This window comes from Microplitis demolitor, chromosome 3, assembly GCF_026212275.2.
Source record: "Microplitis demolitor isolate Queensland-Clemson2020A chromosome 3, iyMicDemo2.1a, whole genome shotgun sequence".
NCBI lineage: Eukaryota > Metazoa > Arthropoda > Insecta > Hymenoptera > Braconidae > Microplitis > Microplitis demolitor.
In genome coordinates this window covers 20,133,785-20,155,236 of record NC_068547.1, presented here as the reverse complement: position 1 = coordinate 20,155,236, position 21,452 = coordinate 20,133,785, and the positions used below count along the sequence as shown (strand labels likewise).

General features: G+C 31.4%; 3 protein-coding genes across 5 annotated transcripts in view; 2 read left to right on the top strand and 1 right to left on the bottom strand.

Moving 5' to 3' along the window:
• Positions 1-21,452, bottom strand: part of LOC103579207 (uncharacterized) — a 50,125-nt gene extending 28,673 nt beyond the window's left edge. Inside the window, exons 1-2 of one of the 3 annotated variants that reach the window (XM_053737195.1) lie at positions 21,095-21,452; positions 20,189-20,557 (exon numbers count right to left, since the gene is read on the bottom strand). The gene's annotated coding sequence lies outside the window, so the exon portion shown is untranslated. The remainder of the gene's footprint in view (positions 1-20,188; positions 20,558-21,094) is intronic. The other 2 variants (XM_053737196.1, XM_053737197.1) reach the window with 2 other exon arrangements.
• On the top strand, positions 12,248-15,087 carry LOC103574578 (uncharacterized). Its single transcript, XM_053737432.1, has 12 exons — positions 12,248-12,267; positions 12,443-12,524; positions 12,598-12,642; positions 12,722-12,880; positions 12,945-13,146; positions 13,496-13,653; positions 13,755-14,051; positions 14,123-14,321; positions 14,386-14,647; positions 14,786-14,862; positions 14,949-14,987; positions 15,074-15,087. Exons 1-12 carry the CDS (start codon positions 12,248-12,250, stop codon positions 15,085-15,087), a joined length of 1,554 nt encoding a protein of 517 aa, XP_053593407.1.
• Positions 16,826-19,726, top strand: LOC128667256 (endocuticle structural glycoprotein SgAbd-2-like). Its single transcript, XM_053737198.1, has 4 exons — positions 16,826-16,965; positions 18,745-18,941; positions 19,169-19,430; positions 19,516-19,726. The coding sequence occupies exons 1-4, from the start codon at positions 16,954-16,956 to the stop codon at positions 19,612-19,614; spliced, it is 570 nt and encodes a 189-aa protein (XP_053593173.1). The 5' UTR covers positions 16,826-16,953; the 3' UTR covers positions 19,615-19,726.

Below are 21,452 nucleotides of genomic sequence, written 5' to 3'. Positions count from 1 at the left end.
AAATCCTAGACAAATCCTAGAGAAATACTAGACAAATCCTAGAGAAATCCTAGACAAATCCTAGAGAAATACTAGACAAAACCTAGAGAAATCCTAGACGAATCCTAGAGAAATCCTAGACAAATCCCAGAGAAATACTAGACAAATCCTAGAGGAATACTAGAGAAATCCTAGAGGAATACTAGACAAATCCTAGAGAAATCCTAGAGAAATACTAGACAAATCCTAAAGAAATCCTAGACAGATCCTAGACAAATCCTAGAGAAATCCTAGACAAATCCTAGAGAAATCCTAGACAAATCTTAGAGAAATCCTAGACAAATCCCAGAGAAATACTAGACAAATCCTAGAGGAATACTAGAGAAATCCTAGAGGAATACTAGACAAATCCTAGAGAAATACTAGACAAATCCTAGAGGAATACTAGAGAAATCCTAGAGGAATCCTAGACAAATCCCAGAGAAATACTAGACAAATCCTAGAGGAATGCTAGAGAAATCCTAGAGGAATACTAGACAAATCCTAGAGAAATCCTAGACAAATCCTAGAGAAATCCTAGACAAATCCTAGAGAAATACTAGACAAAACCTAGAGAAATCCTAGACGAATCCTAGAAACTTCGTAGACAAATCCTAGAAAAATACTAGACAAATCCTACAGAAAACCTAGACAAATCCTAGAGAAAACTTGACAAATCCTAGAGAAATCCTAGACAAATCCTAGAGACTTCGTAGACAAATCCTAGAGAGATACTAGACAAATTCTAGAGAAATACTAGACAAATACTAGACAAATCCTAGAGAAATCCTAGTCAAATCCTAGAGAAATACTAGAGAAATACTAGACAAATCCTAGACGAATACTAGAAATTTCGTAGACAAATCCTAGAAAAATACTAGACAAATCCGAGAGAAATACTAGACAAATCCTAGAGAAATCCTAGAGAAATACTAGAGAAATCCTAGACAAATCCTAGAGAAATAATAGACAAATACTAGACAAATCCTAGAGGAATACTAGACAAATCCTAGAGAAATACTAGACAAATACTAGAGGAATACTAGACAAATCCTAGACAAATCCTAGAGAAATCCTAGACAAATCCTAGAGAAATCATAGACAAATCTTAGAGACTTCGTAGACAAATACTAGACAAATCCAAGAGGAATACTAGACAAATCCTAGAGAAATACTAGACAAATCCTAGAGACTTCGTAGACAAATCCTAGAGAAATACTAGACAAATCCTAGACAAATCCTAGACAAATACTAGACAAATACTAGACAAATCCTAGAGGAATACTAGACAAATCCTAGAGAAATACTAGACAAATACTAGAGGAATACTAGACAAATCCTAGAGAAATCCTAGACAGATCCTAGACAAATCCTAGACAAATACTAGACAAATCCAAGAGGAATACTAGACAAATCCTAGAGAAATACTAGACAAATCCTAGAGACTTCGTAGACAAATCCTAGAGAAATACTAGACAAATCCTAGACAAATCCTAGACAAATACTAGACAAATACTAGACAAATCCTAGAGGAATACTAGAGAAATCCTAGAGAAATCCTAGACAAATCCTGGAGAAATCCTATACAAATCCTAGAGAAATACTAGACAAATCCTAGAGAAATCCTAGACTAATCCTAGAGAAATCCTAGACGAATCCTAGAGAAATACTAGACAAATCCTAGGATTAGTAGAAATCCTAGACGAATCCTAGAGAAATACTAGACAAATCCTAGAGAAATCCTAGACAAATCCTAGACAAATCCTAGACAAATCCTAGAGAAATCCTAGACAAATCCTAGAGAAATACTAGACAAATCCTAGAGAAATACTAGACAAATCCTCGAGGAATACTAGACAAATCCTAGACAAATACTAGACAAATCCTAGAGAAATCCTAGACAAATCCTAGAGAAATCCTAGACGAATCCTAGAAACTTCGTAGACAAATCCTAGAAAAATACTGGACAAATCCTACAGAAAACCTAGACAAATCCTAGAGAAAACTTGACAAATCCTAGAGAAATCCTAGACAAATCCTAGAAACTTCGTAGACAAATCCTAGAGAAATACTAGACAAATCCTAGAGAAATCCATGACAAATCCTAGAGACTTCGTAGACAAATCCTAGAGAAATACTAGACAAATACTACACAAATCCTAGAGGAATCCTAGACAAATCCTAGAGAAATCCTAGACAAATCCTAGAGAAATACTAGACAATCCTAGAGAAATCCTAGACAAATACTAGACAATTCCTAGAGGAATACTAGAGAAATCCTAGAGAAATCCTAGACAGATCCTAGACAAATCCTAGAGAAATCCTAGACAAATCCTAGAGAAATACTAGACAAATCCTAAAGGAATACTAGAGAAATCCTAGAGAAATACTAGACAGATCCTAGACAAATCCTAGAGAAATCCTAGACAAATCCTAGAGAAATACTAGACAAATCCTAGAGAAATCCTAGACAAATCCTAGAGAAATACTAGACAAAACCTAGAGAAATCCTAGACGAATCCTAGAGAAATCCTAGACAAATCCCAGAGAAATACTAGACAAATCCTAGAGGAATACTAGAGAAATCCTAGAGGAATACTAGACAAATCCTAGAGAAATCCTAGAGAAATACTAGACAAATCCTAAAGAAATCCTAGACAGATCCTAGACAAATCCTAGAGAAATCCTAGACAAATCCTAGAGAAATCCTAGACAAATCTTAGAGAAATCCTAGACAAATCCCAGAGAAATACTAGACAAATCCTAGAGGAATACTAGAGAAATCCTAGAGGAATACTAGACAAATCCTAGAGAAATACTAGACAAATCCTAGAGGAATACTAGAGAAATCCTAGAGGAATCCTAGACAAATCCCAGAGAAATACTAGACAAATCCTAGAGGAATGCTAGAGAAATCCTAGAGGAATACTAGACAAATCCTAGAGAAATCCTAGACAAATCCTAGAGAAATCCTAGACAAATCCTAGAGAAATACTAGACAAAACCTAGAGAAATCCTAGACGAATCCTAGAAACTTCGTAGACAAATCCTAGAAAAATACTAGACAAATCCTACAGAAAACCTAGACAAATCCTAGAGAAAACTTGACAAATCCTAGAGAAATCCTAGACAAATCCTAGAGACTTCGTAGACAAATCCTAGAGAGATACTAGACAAATTCTAGAGAAATACTAGACAAATACTAGACAAATCCTAGAGAAATCCTAGTCAAATCCTAGAGAAATACTAGAGAAATACTAGACAAATCCTAGACGAATACTAGAAATTTCGTAGACAAATCCTAGAAAAATACTAGACAAATCCGAGAGAAATACTAGACAAATCCTAGAGAAATCCTAGAGAAATACTAGAGAAATCCTAGACAAATCCTAGAGAAATAATAGACAAATACTAGACAAATCCTAGAGGAATACTAGACAAATCCTAGAGAAATACTAGACAAATACTAGAGGAATACTAGACAAATCCTAGACAAATCCTAGAGAAATCCTAGACAAATCCTAGAGAAATCATAGACAAATCTTAGAGACTTCGTAGACAAATACTAGACAAATCCAAGAGGAATACTAGACAAATCCTAGAGAAATACTAGACAAATCCTAGAGACTTCGTAGACAAATCCTAGAGAAATACTAGACAAATCCTAGACAAATCCTAGACAAATACTAGACAAATACTAGACAAATCCTAGAGGAATACTAGACAAATCCTAGAGAAATACTAGACAAATACTAGAGGAATACTAGACAAATCCTAGAGAAATCCTAGACAGATCCTAGACAAATCCTAGACAAATACTAGACAAATCCAAGAGGAATACTAGACAAATCCTAGAGAAATACTAGACAAATCCTAGAGACTTCGTAGACAAATCCTAGAGAAATACTAGACAAATCCTAGACAAATCCTAGACAAATACTAGACAAATACTAGACAAATCCTAGAGGAATACTAGAGAAATCCTAGAGAAATCCTAGACAAATCCTGGAGAAATCCTATACAAATCCTAGAGAAATACTAGACAAATCCTAGAGAAATCCTAGACTAATCCTAGAGAAATCCTAGACGAATCCTAGAGAAATACTAGACAAATCCTAGGATTAGTAGAAATCCTAGACGAATCCTAGAGAAATACTAGACAAATCCTAGAGAAATCCTAGACAAATCCTAGACAAATCCTAGAGAAATCCTAGACAAATCCTAGAGAAATACTAGACAAATCCTAGAGAAATACTAGACAAATCCTCGAGGAATACTAGACAAATCCTAGACAAATACTAGACAAATCCTAGAGAAATCCTAGACAAATCCTAGAGAAATCCTAGACGAATCCTAGAAACTTCGTAGACAAATCCTAGAAAAATACTGGACAAATCCTACAGAAAACCTAGACAAATCCTAGAGAAAACTTGACAAATCCTAGAGAAATCCTAGACAAATCCTAGAAACTTCGTAGACAAATCCTAGAGAAATACTAGACAAATCCTAGAGAAATCCATGACAAATCCTAGAGACTTCGTAGACAAATCCTAGAGAAATACTAGACAAATACTACACAAATCCTAGAGGAATCCTAGACAAATCCTAGAGAAATCCTAGACAAATCCTAGAGAAATACTAGACAATCCTAGAGAAATCCTAGACAAATACTAGACAATTCCTAGAGGAATACTAGAGAAATCCTAGAGAAATCCTAGACAGATCCTAGACAAATCCTAGAGAAATCCTAGACAAATCCTAGACAAATCCTAGAGAAATCCTAGAGAAATCCTAGACAGATCCTAGACAAATCCTAAAGAAATCCTAGACAAATCCTAGAGAAATACTAGACAAATCCTAGACAAATCCTAGAGAAATCCTAGACAAATCCTAGAAAAATACTAGACAAATCCTAAAGAAATCCTAGACAAATCCTAGACAAATCCTAGAGAAATCCTAGACAGATCGTAGACAAATCCTAGAGAAATCCTAGACAAATCCTAGAGAAATACTAGACAAATCCTAAAGGAATACTAGAGAAATCCTAGAGAAATACTAGACAGATCCTAGACAAATCCTAGAGAAATCCTAGACAAATCCTAGAGAAATACTAGACAAATCCTAGAGAAATCCTAGACAAATCCTAGAGAAATACTAGACAAAACCTAGAGAAATCCTAGACGAATCCTAGAGAAATCCTAGACAAATCCCAGAGAAATACTAGACAAATCCTAGAGGAATACTAGAGAAATCCTAGAGGAATACTAGACAAATCCTAGAGAAATCCTAGAGAAATACTAGACAAATCCTAAAGAAATCCTAGACAGATCCTAGACAAATCCTAGAGAAATCCTAGACAAATCCTAGAGAAATCCTAGACAAATCTTAGAGAAATCCTAGACAAATCCCAGAGAAATACTAGACAAATCCTAGAGGAATACTAGAGAAATCCTAGAGGAATACTAGACAAATCCTAGAGAAATACTAGACAAATCCTAGAGGAATACTAGAGAAATCCTAGAGGAATCCTAGACAAATCCCAGAGAAATACTAGACAAATCCTAGAGGAATGCTAGAGAAATCCTAGAGGAATACTAGACAAATCCTAGAGAAATCCTAGACAAATCCTAGAGAAATCCTAGACAAATCCTAGAGAAATACTAGACAAAACCTAGAGAAATCCTAGACGAATCCTAGAAACTTCGTAGACAAATCCTAGAAAAATACTAGACAAATCCTACAGAAAACCTAGACAAATCCTAGAGAAAACTTGACAAATCCTAGAGAAATCCTAGACAAATCCTAGAGACTTCGTAGACAAATCCTAGAGAGATACTAGACAAATTCTAGAGAAATACTAGACAAATACTAGACAAATCCTAGAGAAATCCTAGTCAAATCCTAGAGAAATACTAGAGAAATACTAGACAAATCCTAGACGAATACTAGAAATTTCGTAGACAAATCCTAGAAAAATACTAGACAAATCCGAGAGAAATACTAGACAAATCCTAGAGAAATCCTAGAGAAATACTAGAGAAATCCTAGACAAATCCTAGAGAAATAATAGACAAATACTAGACAAATCCTAGAGGAATACTAGACAAATCCTAGAGAAATACTAGACAAATACTAGAGGAATACTAGACAAATCCTAGACAAATCCTAGAGAAATCCTAGACAAATCCTAGAGAAATCATAGACAAATCTTAGAGACTTCGTAGACAAATACTAGACAAATCCAAGAGGAATACTAGACAAATCCTAGAGAAATACTAGACAAATCCTAGAGACTTCGTAGACAAATCCTAGAGAAATACTAGACAAATCCTAGACAAATCCTAGACAAATACTAGACAAATACTAGACAAATCCTAGAGGAATACTAGACAAATCCTAGAGAAATACTAGACAAATACTAGAGGAATACTAGACAAATCCTAGAGAAATCCTAGACAGATCCTAGACAAATCCTAGAGAAATACTAGACAAATCCTAGACAAATCCTAGACAAATACTAGACAAATACTAGACAAATCCTAGAGGAATACTAGAGAAATCCTAGAGAAATCCTAGACAAATCCTGGAGAAATCCTATACAAATCCTAGAGAAATACTAGACAAATCCTAGAGAAATCCTAGACTAATCCTAGAGAAATCCTAGACGAATCCTAGAGAAATACTAGACAAATCCTAGGATTAGTAGAAATCCTAGACGAATCCTAGAGAAATACTAGACAAATCCTAGAGAAATCCTAGACAAATCCTAGACAAATCCTAGAGAAATCCTAGACAAATCCTAGAGAAATACTAGACAAATCCTAGAGAAATACTAGACAAATCCTCGAGGAATACTAGACAAATCCTAGACAAATACTAGACAAATCCTAGAGAAATCCTAGACAAATCCTAGACAAATCCTAGACGAATCCTAGAAACTTCGTAGACAAATCCTAGAAAAATACTGGACAAATCCTACAGAAAACCTAGACAAATCCTAGAGAAAACTTGACAAATCCTAGAGAAATCCTAGACAAATCCTAGAAACTTCGTAGACAAATCCTAGAGAAATACTAGACAAATCCTAGAGAAATCCATGACAAATCCTAGAGACTTCGTAGACAAATCCTAGAGAAATACTAGACAAATACTACACAAATCCTAGAGGAATCCTAGACAAATCCTAGAGAAATCCTAGACAAATCCTAGAGAAATACTAGACAATCCTAGAGAAATCCTAGACAAATACTAGACAATTCCTAGAGGAATACTAGAGAAATCCTAGAGAAATCCTAGACAGATCCTAGACAAATCCTAGAGAAATCCTAGACAAATCCTAGAGAAATACTAGACAAATCCTAGAGAAATCCTAGACAAATCCTAGAGTAATCCTAGACTAATCCTAGACAAATCCTAGAGAAATACTAGACAAATACTAGACAAATCCTAAACGAATACTAGACAAATCCTAAAGCACTACTAGACAAATCCTAGAGAAATCCTAGACAAATCCTAGAGTAATCCTAGACTAATCCTAGACAAATCCTAGACAAATACTAGACAAATCCTAGAGGAATACTAGACAAATCCTAGACAGATCCTAGACAAATCCTAGACAGATCCTAGACAAATTCTAGAGAAATACTAGACAAATCCTAGAGAAATCCTAGACAAATCCTAGAGAAATCCTAGAGAAATACTAGACAAATCCTAGAGAAATCCTAGACAAATCCTAGAGTAATCCTAGACTAATCCTAGACAAATCCTAGAGAAATACTAGACAAATACTAGACAAATCCTAAACGAATACTAGACAAATCCTAAAGCACTACTAGACAAATCCTAGAGAAATCCTAGACAAATCCTAGAGAAATACTAGAGAAATCCTAGACAAATCCTAGAGAAATAATAGACAAATACTAGACAAATCCTAGAGGAATACTAGACAAATCCTAGAGAAATACTAGACAAATCCTAGAGGAATACTAGAGAAATCCTAGAGAAATCCTAGACAAATCCTAGAGAAATCCTAGACAAATCCTAGAGAAATCCTAGACAAATCCTAGAGAAATACTAGACAAATCCTAGAGAAATCCTAGACAAATCCTAGAGGAATACTAGACAAATCCTAGAGAAATACTAGACAAATACTAGAGGAATACTAGACAAATCCTAGAGAAATCCTAGACAGATCCTAGACAAATCCTAGAGAAATCCTAGACAAATCCTAGAGAAATATTAGACAAATCCTAGAGGAATACTAGAGAAATCCTAGAGAAATCCTAGACAAATCCTAGAGAAATCCTAGAGAAATCCTAGACAAATCCCAGAGAAATACTAGACAAATCCTAGAGGAATACTAGAGAAATCCTAGAGGAATACTAGACAAATCCTAGAGAAATCCTAGAGAAATACTAGACAAATCCTAAAGAAATCCTAGACAGATCCTAGACAAATCCTAGAGAAATCCTAGACAAATCCTAGAGAAATCCTAGACAAATCTTAGAGAAATCCTAGACAAATCCCAGAGAAATACTAGACAAATCCTAGAGGAATACTAGAGAAATCCTAGAGGAATACTAGACAAATCCTAGAGAAATACTAGACAAATCCTAGAGGAATACTAGAGAAATCCTAGAGGAATCCTAGACAAATCCCAGAGAAATACTAGACAAATCCTAGAGGAATGCTAGAGAAATCCTAGAGGAATACTAGACAAATCCTAGAGAAATCCTAGACAAATCCTAGAGAAATCCTAGACAAATCCTAGAGAAATACTAGACAAAACCTAGAGAAATCCTAGACGAATCCTAGAAACTTCGTAGACAAATCCTAGAAAAATACTAGACAAATCCTACAGAAAACCTAGACAAATCCTAGAGAAAACTTGACAAATCCTAGAGAAATCCTAGACAAATCCTAGAGACTTCGTAGACAAATCCTAGAGAGATACTAGACAAATTCTAGAGAAATACTAGACAAATACTAGACAAATCCTAGAGAAATCCTAGTCAAATCCTAGAGAAATACTAGAGAAATACTAGACAAATCCTAGACGAATACTAGAAATTTCGTAGACAAATCCTAGAAAAATACTAGACAAATCCGAGAGAAATACTAGACAAATCCTAGAGAAATCCTAGAGAAATACTAGAGAAATCCTAGACAAATCCTAGAGAAATAATAGACAAATACTAGACAAATCCTAGAGGAATACTAGACAAATCCTAGAGAAATACTAGACAAATACTAGAGGAATACTAGACAAATCCTAGACAAATCCTAGAGAAATCCTAGACAAATCCTAGAGAAATCATAGACAAATCTTAGAGACTTCGTAGACAAATACTAGACAAATCCAAGAGGAATACTAGACAAATCCTAGAGAAATACTAGACAAATCCTAGAGACTTCGTAGACAAATCCTAGAGAAATACTAGACAAATCCTAGACAAATCCTAGACAAATACTAGACAAATACTAGACAAATCCTAGAGGAATACTAGACAAATCCTAGAGAAATACTAGACAAATACTAGAGGAATACTAGACAAATCCTAGAGAAATCCTAGACAGATCCTAGACAAATCCTAGAGAAATACTAGACAAATCCTAGACAAATCCTAGACAAATACTAGACAAATACTAGACAAATCCTAGAGGAATACTAGAGAAATCCTAGAGAAATCCTAGACAAATCCTGGAGAAATCCTATACAAATCCTAGAGAAATACTAGACAAATCCTAGAGAAATCCTAGACTAATCCTAGAGAAATCCTAGACGAATCCTAGAGAAATACTAGACAAATCCTAGGATTAGTAGAAATCCTAGACGAATCCTAGAGAAATACTAGACAAATCCTAGAGAAATCCTAGACAAATCCTAGACAAATCCTAGAGAAATCCTAGACAAATCCTAGAGAAATACTAGACAAATCCTAGAGAAATACTAGACAAATCCTCGAGGAATACTAGACAAATCCTAGACAAATACTAGACAAATCCTAGAGAAATCCTAGACAAATCCTAGACAAATCCTAGACGAATCCTAGAAACTTCGTAGACAAATCCTAGAAAAATACTGGACAAATCCTACAGAAAACCTAGACAAATCCTAGAGAAAACTTGACAAATCCTAGAGAAATCCTAGACAAATCCTAGAAACTTCGTAGACAAATCCTAGAGAAATACTAGACAAATCCTAGAGAAATCCATGACAAATCCTAGAGACTTCGTAGACAAATCCTAGAGAAATACTAGACAAATACTACACAAATCCTAGAGGAATCCTAGACAAATCCTAGAGAAATCCTAGACAAATCCTAGAGAAATACTAGACAATCCTAGAGAAATCCTAGACAAATACTAGACAATTCCTAGAGGAATACTAGAGAAATCCTAGAGAAATCCTAGACAGATCCTAGACAAATCCTAGAGAAATCCTAGACAAATCCTAGAGAAATACTAGACAAATCCTAGAGAAATCCTAGACAAATCCTAGAGTAATCCTAGACTAATCCTAGACAAATCCTAGAGAAATACTAGACAAATACTAGACAAATCCTAAACGAATACTAGACAAATCCTAAAGCACTACTAGACAAATCCTAGAGAAATCCTAGACAAATCCTAGAGTAATCCTAGACTAATCCTAGACAAATCCTAGACAAATACTAGACAAATCCTAGAGGAATACTAGACAAATCCTAGACAGATCCTAGACAAATCCTAGACAGATCCTAGACAAATTCTAGAGAAATACTAGACAAATCCTAGAGAAATCCTAGACAAATCCTAGAGAAATCCTAGAGAAATACTAGACAAATCCTAGAGAAATCCTAGACAAATCCTAGAGTAATCCTAGACTAATCCTAGACAAATCCTAGAGAAATACTAGACAAATACTAGACAAATCCTAAACGAATACTAGACAAATCCTAAAGCACTACTAGACAAATCCTAGAGAAATCCTAGACAAATCCTAGAGAAATACTAGAGAAATCCTAGACAAATCCTAGAGAAATAATAGACAAATACTAGACAAATCCTAGAGGAATACTAGACAAATCCTAGAGAAATACTAGACAAATCCTAGAGGAATACTAGAGAAATCCTAGAGAAATCCTAGACAAATCCTAGAGAAATCCTAGACAAATCCTAGAGAAATCCTAGACAAATCCTAGAGAAATACTAGACAAATCCTAGAGAAATCCTAGACAAATCCTAGAGGAATACTAGACAAATCCTAGAGAAATACTAGACAAATACTAGAGGAATACTAGACAAATCCTAGAGAAATCCTAGACAGATCCTAGACAAATCCTAGAGAAATCCTAGACAAATCCTAGAGAAATATTAGACAAATCCTAGAGGAATACTAGAGAAATCCTAGAGAAATCCTAGACAAATCCTAGAGAAATCCTAGAGAAATCCTAGACAAATCCCAGAGAAATCCTAGACAAATCCTAGACCAATCCTAGAGAAATACTAGACAAATTCCAGAGAATTACTAGACAAATCCCAGAGAAATACTAGACAAATCCTAGAGAAATGCTAGACAAATACTAGAGAAATCTTAGACAGATCCTAGACAAATCCTAGAGAAATCCTAGACAAATCCTAGAGAAATACTAGACAAATCCTAGAGAAATCCTAGACAAATCCTAGAGAAATACTAGACAAATACTAGACAAATCCTAGAGGAATACTAGACAAATCCTAGACAGATCCTAGACAAATCCTAGACAGATCCTAGACAAATTCTAGAGAAAACCTAGAGAAAGTTTACTTTGAGAAATTTTTTTCCTTTGCTTTCATATTTTCGCGTTATTATAGAAGACTTCTCGATAATAGCTCAAAGAGTTGGAAAATGTATCACAACAACGTTTTCGAGCTGAAAGAGCTTGCAAATAGCGGGAAGTTTCGGGACTGGCCCGAAGGGTCAACCGATAGACAGATTTTTTTTAACAAATCAAAAAAAATAAAAATATGCATATGTAGAAAATTGAGAAATTCTCGACACAATTTTTTATAATTTATCATTTAAAAAAAAAATTCAAAAATTATTAGAATTCGGCTAACTTCAGTATCATTTTATTTCTACATTTTTAATATTTTTATGTGAACAAATTAGCGAACACTTCAAGTAATTGTCAGTTATGATTTTTTAACACCTAAATTTTATAAAATATTTTATTTTCAGTAAAAAGTTTACTTTAATTTATAAAATATGGAAATTTGTCCTCCAGCGTAATTATTTATGAATTAGATAAATAATTATCAATATATAAATTAAATAAAATAAAATAATTTTATTTTACAGAGTATCGCGATCTAAAATTCCCCGTTCAATAATTACCATAAAAAATACGATTTGCGTAAGTTTAAAAAAAAGTATTTCTCAATATATATATAATTTAATTAGTTATTTATTTTTTCATACGCAGTTAGGTCACGAAGACTCTTGCAATTGTTGCTGTTGCTCCAATCCTCAACCAGCATATCTTGTAAATCATTAAATACATTTTCTCTGATAATTATTTACATCATTTATCTACAATTATTTTTAAAAAAATTTAGAAATATGTTCAACCTCCCGTTCCAAAATCATTTAAACCCGTTCGGGTAATATAAATAATTAATTATTTAAAATAATTAACTTGTCAATTTAAATTATATGAATATATTTATTAATAATCAATAGTATTACTGGAGAAATGATATTCCATTTGAAGCCAACACAACTTATAAATTATCGTATTGGGATGGACCGACACCGAGTGGAAATTCAGTTAAGCCGGTTTTACCAGAAGATTCTCTGACAGTCGGTGATGGGAACATTAATGATGAAACAATTCATAAAGTAAATTACAATGAATAAACTAATTAATTAATTAATTACTTAATTAATTAATTATATTGTTAAGTTAAGTTATATAGGCAACTGGTGTGTGAAGCGGGAAATTCAAAATGAATCTGCGCCTCGACGAACAGTCGAACAATGGCTAGGTACAGGACCAATGCAAGATAATACAACAAATAAAGATGCTTATACATGGAAGTCTATTGCACGATCTAAACCTTTCAAAGTTTCCAACAACTTGTACTGTCCTTGCGCATCTATAGATGGTAATTTAATTATAAAAAAAAAAATCTTTATCAAATAAAGTTAATAAAAAAAATATCACAGAACAGAATTTCTTGGCGCAACAAATGTTACTCGGCTCAAAAAAATTTTTGTATCACGAACTGAAAGTAGAAATTTTCTTTGGGTACGAAAGAAATTTCTTTGAGCCAAAATTAAATTGACTGAGGCGTAAAAAAATTTCTTACACTAATAAAATTTTTATGTTCTATGTATATCTCAATAAATATATTTATATTATTGACATTTTACGTGGCTTTGACATTTATACCATTAAATTTCCTCGTCTAATAGAAATAAAAAATATATATTTTTTTTTATTTATGTCTCAAGATAATACAACATACAAGTTAAGCTATTACGAATCAGGCTGTGGCATTCCAGTATCAAGATCTTTCAAGCCAAAGAAAATTTACACTAAGAGTGACGTTCCAATGGATGGATGCACCACTTATAAACTCAGTTACTGGCCTTACGAAACACCTTGCAAGGTATTTATACCTAGATTTATATTTATATATTCTCTTTTGATTAATAATAATCAATAGGAAATGTGATATATTATTATTTTATTAAATTAATATATTATTAGGAAACTCATCCATGGAATCAAAAAATAAAATATCACGAGCCTTTAACGCCACTGGATGACTCTACGATATATAAATTAAGTTACTGGCCCAACAATCAGCGTGTCAGAAAACCATTCAGCCATTCAGCTAGACAAACGAATAATTTATTAAATACCGGGCAAGGTTTTGACGAAAATACGACATACAAGCTCAGCTATTTTGCGTGCGGAGATAACGTTCAGAGAAAACCAATTAAACCGGTCGTTAAACCCAGTGAACTATCAAAAAGCCCTTTGGCTGATGACACTGTTCACAAAGTAATTTTTTTTATTTATTTAAATAATTTTGTTAGGGAATTTAATTAAATTATTTTTAAAAAATATTTTAGCTGAGTTACTTGGGAAATTATAGAGTAAAACCAGAGCAACCAATAATACCTAGTAGCTCTATTGAAGATTGGTTTGAAAGTGGACCGATGCAGAATTCAACGACTCAGAAAAATGATTTTTCATGGAAGTGCAGCGAACCTGGGCCAATGGTTTCTAAACCAGAAGATAATCTTGGATTTTCATCTATGCCCCTCGAGTGTAATTTTAAATATTTTTGGTTTTTAATTTTTAAAAAAATTAATAAGAATAAATATTTTCGTAGGCTGTACTACGCATAAACTGTCGTACTATCCTAATGATCTTAATGGATTGGTGAAAAATAAATCATTCAAACCCCCAAGAGAAAATAGATACCGGCAGCCCGATGTTCCTTTTGAAGGTGACACAATCATGCAACTGAGTTATCAACCAGTGGATTGCTATTTGCCGCGCAAAAAACCGTGGGCCCAACGTACTGAGTATCACCCACCTCTCACATCTATGGAAGACAATACCATTTACAACCAAAGGTTTTTTTTTAACCTGTCTATTGACAATTAGATTTATTATATTTATTATTCAGTTATTCATGTTGTAATCGAGTGATAAATTGTTTAATGGTTATTATTTTAAATTTAATTATTGTAAAAAATAATGATTTTAAAGATGAATTGAACTTTCAGTTACATACCTCCAGGTACTTTAGAGACTTTGCCGTGTGACCAACCCCGTCCTCAATTGCCATCAGACATGGGTCAAGGTAAAATTTAAAAAACTTATTTTTAAATTATTGGTCGACTTTTTATTTTCATTTATAAAATTATCTGATTGTTTAAATAATTACAGATACGCGCAATGTACCTCCGTATACTTATTGTGTTGCAGGTAAATAATTTTCATTTTTTACTGACAAAATAAAAAAAAATATATGTAGTATAATTATAATTATTATTAAAAATTTCTTTTTACAGCATGTTCGTCGTGACTCGGATGAAGTTTTTTTATAAATATTTATTGCTGTTTATCCATTTATATTTTATACTTAAATGCATATATTTTTTTTTATAACAAATAAAATTTGAATAAATTAAAAAAGTATTTTTAAGAGAGAGCCAAGCTGAAGATTGGAGGCTTAGCAGTCTTATAAATGTTGTGTAATAAAGGGTTAAAAAAAATATAAGTCTTTCAGTGAAGTGAAACGAAGCGGCAGACTTGAAGCCGCCAAAAGATATATTATTAGCAGGCAATCGTTGCAGATTAAAAAAAAATATATAAATATAGATACCGATAGGTATCAGTCGGCCAGGGTATCAGCGAACCCGAGGATCAGTCATTTATGTCAGCTTCTGAATTCCATGGATCCACATTTACGAAGGCCATGTGAAAGTAACGGTCGCTTCCTCGCACTTAACTCAATTCCCTTGGTGTAAGTTCTTCAGCATCGTCGTCGCTGTTACGAAATATCATTACATATATTACGAACAAGACGACGACGACTATTACGGTGTGACCAAGTGTACTGAACCTTCGTGGAAAGGTAGAAATTATTTATATATATGGTATTCGATGATGAGACCATTATACTGATTGAGAGTAAAGGCTTCATTTTGGTTTGGTATCATCAGGTCATCTCCGTTGCTGAGTTAATTAATTCTATCGAAATGTTTACACATATTTTTCACAATTTATTTACTGTTGATACTTTACACGCATATAAATTTTTAAAAATAATAAATAAGTTGATGAGTTAGCTTTTAAAAATTTTTTTTTGAATCACTAAATTAGAAAATAAATTATGATAATGATTATTACAGAGGAAATTGTGCCGGAAAATAAGATGGTTGATAAATAATTACCTAACTGTTATATGTTTAAAACATCAATAGAATAATCATCGACATGAATCTGTAATGACTGCGCAATACATTATATTATTTATAAATAAATATAAAAAATATATGACAAGTCAAATAAAATCTGAATAGTTTTAGAGAAATTTACTTATGTCATATTAAATTTTTAATGATTGATGTCTATGTCTGACATTAAATTTCATAATTTGTATAAATATGTTTAATTAGCATCATTATCATTATTTGAATATTAATTTTTAATTAGTTATTTAATAGCTAATTAATGATGCTATTTAAAGATGTAAAAGAAAGTGACCTTTAATTAAATGTAATAGAGTACAAGATGCCGAGGAAAGTTTATAGAATTTTAAGCTTTTGTATTTAATTGACGGTTTAGACATAAGTTATAAATGGAATTATATATATATATATATATATATATATATATATATATATATATATATACCATATGAAAGTAAATGATGTAGAATAATAACGAGACATTTGATTGGTGATGAATTTTATTTGATGCGCCTAGAGGTGGTCGGGTCTAGAAAATGCTAAGTATTGCAAGTATGCGTCGGAGTAAAGATAAATATTTGTGCTGCTGTTTATGTTGGGACTGATGATGCTGCAAATTACAGAGGTGTTTATCCTTATGGTTAAAATTATTCATCATCTAGGATGAGAATATAAGAGTAGAGGGATAACATGGGGATGGGAGAAGAGCACACATAGGCGTCGACCTCTATGTAATCCATATACATTTACCTTCGTAATTCATGGATCTTCCGAAGAAGGGATAAAGTGAGAGTAAGTATAAAAGGTGATTTCTTTCCTGATCAAAAACACAGTTCAGTGTAGCTTCTTTGCAGTTCGCTGGTTACTTTTTATTACGAAACCGATCTTTCGTATCAACTCACTGTTTTATTTATTTTTTTTACAGCCTACTCACGGTCTTTTTTTTAATTTGTGGGATCAAGCTCTGAGGATACACTATGAGATTCTTTGTAAGTTAATTTTTTATTTTAATTATATCAAATAAAATTATTTTCGTGATGTTATTTTGTATTGAAATTAAAAAATTTGACTTCAATTAAAATTTTAATTAAAAAAAAAATTACTCAATTACTTTTTTGAATTTATTCGAAAAAATACTATATATTTAATGAGTGTGAACACAGCAGACATCGGACAAATTTAAAATTATTAATAATTAGAGTAAATAATTAATAAAATAAAACAAAATAAAAATGCACATTTAAAAAATTTTGAAATTAATAAGTGCATTTTTTATAAATATTTTTTTTTTAATTATGTACTCTATTTATTTATAATTTTAAATTTATCTGATGGCTGCTACATTCACACTTATATTTATTTATCAAAAAAAATCAATTATTTAAATTTCTTATTTAATAATTATGTTGATTAATTTATAAATTCAATTAAATATTAGTCGTAATAAATTTAACACTTTAGATGAATTGTTAATTGTCGGATTAAATTTAAATAAATATTCGGTTAATAAAAAAAAAAAAAATAATTAATCAGTAAAGAAAGTGAGAGTTACCAAGTATAGATGCATAAGTCCGATACATAAAATAGGTAAAATAAAATAAAAACAATAAAATGTAAATGAAGCTACAGATCGGCGTTTGATTAAAGGAGATGGTTTCACGTGATAACTTCGTCCATTTCTCCATTAATAAATCGCACTCAATACAAATACTATTCTCTTATATAAATCTATATATTTGATATTATCTAAAGGTTTGAGTGGCAACAGTTTAACAAGACTTGTAATTAGATAAGAAATACGCGGCAAGCCATTTAAATTTAAAAAAAAAACGACGAGCTAATAAATATTTCAGCAAAAGGGATGGGTTTATACAAGACAATTTAAATGAATGTATGTTTGTATGGCTATGGGCCGATGGGTTAACGGGTCACGAGTTAAATGACCCACGCTGGCATTTACTTCTAACTTTCACTCATCTCCGGTGTGGCCTGCAGAGATTAATACCCTGCACTACCCAAACTCAACCGGGAAGTTATAGTAGGAGGTTACGAGTCATCGCGAAGCATTTATAATGCCATATACTTTGTATTCCATAATGTATATTACATAATCCTATTATATATCCTGTATTATGTTTGTTTAATGCAGTGCAGTATATAGCCGAGCTTTCCTGAATCCACGTATGAGCGGATTTATCTCTGTTATTTATTATCAATTTAAATATTATATATTACATATACATTTTTTTTAAACCTTACTGCATATTTTTATTATCCTTTTAACTACTCATCAAGAATAACTTTCATTTTTTTGAATCTGCTTTAAAGCTTTTAAAATATTTTTCTTTTTAACTTTCCCTTCATTATATTTTTATTACGTCAAGTTAACTTTGGTAATAAAATGATGTATATTTTATTAATTATCTTTATTTTAAACATTTCAAATTTAAACAAATAGAGCTGTGACTATAAAGTACTCTTCATTTTCAAAAATTTATTTTTTAATTCTCTACGAATATTCCAGGATTGAAAATAATTATGATCCTGAAGTTAACAGGCAATTAATAATTTTCGAATTTTTTTTTTCAATGAATCAATTTAAAAAAAAAAAAAAAAACTAAAAATATGCGCAGGTAGAAAATTAAAAAAGCTAGAGGTGCAATTTTTTGAAATATTTTTTTTTACAATTTATCATTTTTAAAAAAATTCAAAAATTATTAGACGTCAGCTGACTTCAGTATCATAAAATAATGTTTTTTATTTTTTAGATTTTATTAGTAATTGTTGGTGCAGCAGTAGCCCAAAATCAGTATCAAAATCAGGGCCGTCAACAACAGCAACAACAATATCAAGACGATGACCAACAAAGGTCACAGATAAATGACAGACAATATTCTTCAACAACTTTTATTCCAATATTGCAGTGGAATAAAGAGCAGGAGCATGATGGAACATACCGAACAAGGTAAAAGTCAATGAGTGTGTTAACTTTTGCTTCTCCTTCTTTTACTTGTTCGTATACCACTCCTCTGTATGTAAAAGAAGAGAAAATCCTTGAACTATAGTTTAAACAATCCCTATCTCCGTACATACCGACATAAGCTTTACTCATTACTTGGCTTATGTACTTATGTTACATGTTTCCTGGAGTAACCTATTGACTTTATAATTTTTTTTATCTAATCTATTCAGCTATGAAACCGGCAACAACATAATTGCTGAAGAGAGTGGATACATAAGGTCTACGGGGGAGGGTGAAGACAAGGTTGATACTCTTGTACAGTCGGGAAGTTACTCTTACACAAGTCCTGAAGGTCAATTAATTTCTGTAACTTACACCGCTGACGAAACTGGATTCCATGCGATTGGTGATCATATCCCAACACCACCACCTGTCAGTGAAGAAATCCAGAAAGGACTCGACCTTATTTACGCTGGTATCAAAAAGCAACAGGTTATTATCCATTATTTATTTTAAATTACATGCTGCTCGATTTTATGGTAATTTATTTTTTTTTTTTTTTTACGCTAATTGACAGGAGGAAGCGGCACATGATCAGCAACCACCAAAAGAAACGCAACTTTTGAGCCAACAACGTCTCGACCGACAAGAAGACAACAAAAAATACCGTTTTTAATAAATTTAATGATAAGCTTAAATAATTAAATTGTTTTATCAAATACAGCGAAATGGAGACTACGATAGTCAGACTATCAGGTCGATTTCAATAAATATTTTTTTATAACTATTATTAATATTGTGATGGTAATTATCATTATGATTATTAATTTTTTTATGATCCTGAAGTTAGCAGACAATTAAAAATTTTCGGATTTTTTTTTTAACAAATTAATTAGAAAAAAAAAAAAAACTAAAAATACGCACATGTAGAAAAATAAAAAATCTATGGGTGCAATTTTTTACATATTTTTTTTTTTATAATTTATCGTTGCAAAAAAAATTTTAAAATTATTAGACGGCTAACTTCAGTATCATATTTTTTTACGTCTTTTTAATTCATCTATTGAGATGATGGTACTGAATAATAATCTGTAATCGGCTATTTTTTATTTTTATATAATTATTACTGTATATGTATTGTATTTGTAATGTATTTTTTTATAGTAATAAACCGGATTATGAAGAGCAATTATCTTATATTTTAATATTGTTTAGTATTTATTTTAATTCATTTTTAAAAATTAACTCACCGGTCGATGACGTGTCTTGTTGTTGTCTTCGATGTTGACAAGATTGTTGATTTCTTCAAGCAAACAAATATAAGACGACACTAAACACTTATTCACTTATTTTTAATATTCTCTGTTATTTTTATTACTATTATTATTATTATTATTATTATTATTATTATTATTATTATTATTATTATTATTATTATTGATCATTAAATGACGCTATTTATTTTCTACACTTTGTTTGCTCATAAATATTTACTTAGCATTTCATTAGATTTGTATTTTATTTATTTAAACACAACAATTATAGCGATTTTAAAATATTGATTCCATGACTTCCGATATCTTGAATATCAAACTGAGGTATTGATTTTTTTCACGATACTGAAGTTAGCCGACATCCAATAATTTTAGTATTTTTTTTTAAACAATAAATTATAAAGAAAAAAAAAATATTTGAAAAAATTGCACTGATAGTTTATTAAATTTTTTACATGTGCGTATATTTATTTCTTTTTTAAATTAAGTCGTTGAAAAAAAAAACTCGAAAATTTTTTTCTGCTAACTTCAGGATCATATTTTTTTAAGAAAACAAAATGGCCGAAGAATCTAGAACTTGACGCTTAAATTAATTTAGTCTGGTATCAAAATATAAAAAATTGCACTTTTCTAGTTTTTTTTTTTAACTCATTACTTAAAAAAAAAATCCGAAAATTGTTAATTGTTTATTAATTCCAAAATCATAATTAATTAATTAAAGAATAAATTAATTAATATTTAGTATTAATTTATTTGTGACTTGGAAATAAGAGATTTAATTCAATTGATTTTTTTTATTATTGAGACAGTTAAAAGTGGGAAAAAAAAAAAAAAAAAAAAAACCTATTAGAGAAGAAAGAAATTCCGAGAACTTCAACTCACAGTTTATTCCAAGAATTTATCGATCGATTTTACTTCACTTCATTTAGTAGCTAAAATAAAAAAAAAATTTTCACTTCACTAATGCACTGACACTTTTTTCAAATATGGCATTTGATATAATATAATTTTTTTAAAACTTTTTAATTCTTTAACACTTTATTTTTGCATTAAAATTTTGAAGCTATTGTTTACTTCCCGCGCGTTTTTCACACTACTTGTATTTATTAATACGTCATAATTTAAAAATAATTTAATTAAAAAAAATAATTTTAGTACATTAATTAATTTATTTAGTTTAGAATTCCTTTAAATTATTATTAAATATTATTTTAAGCTAAACTCACACGTAGACACGAAC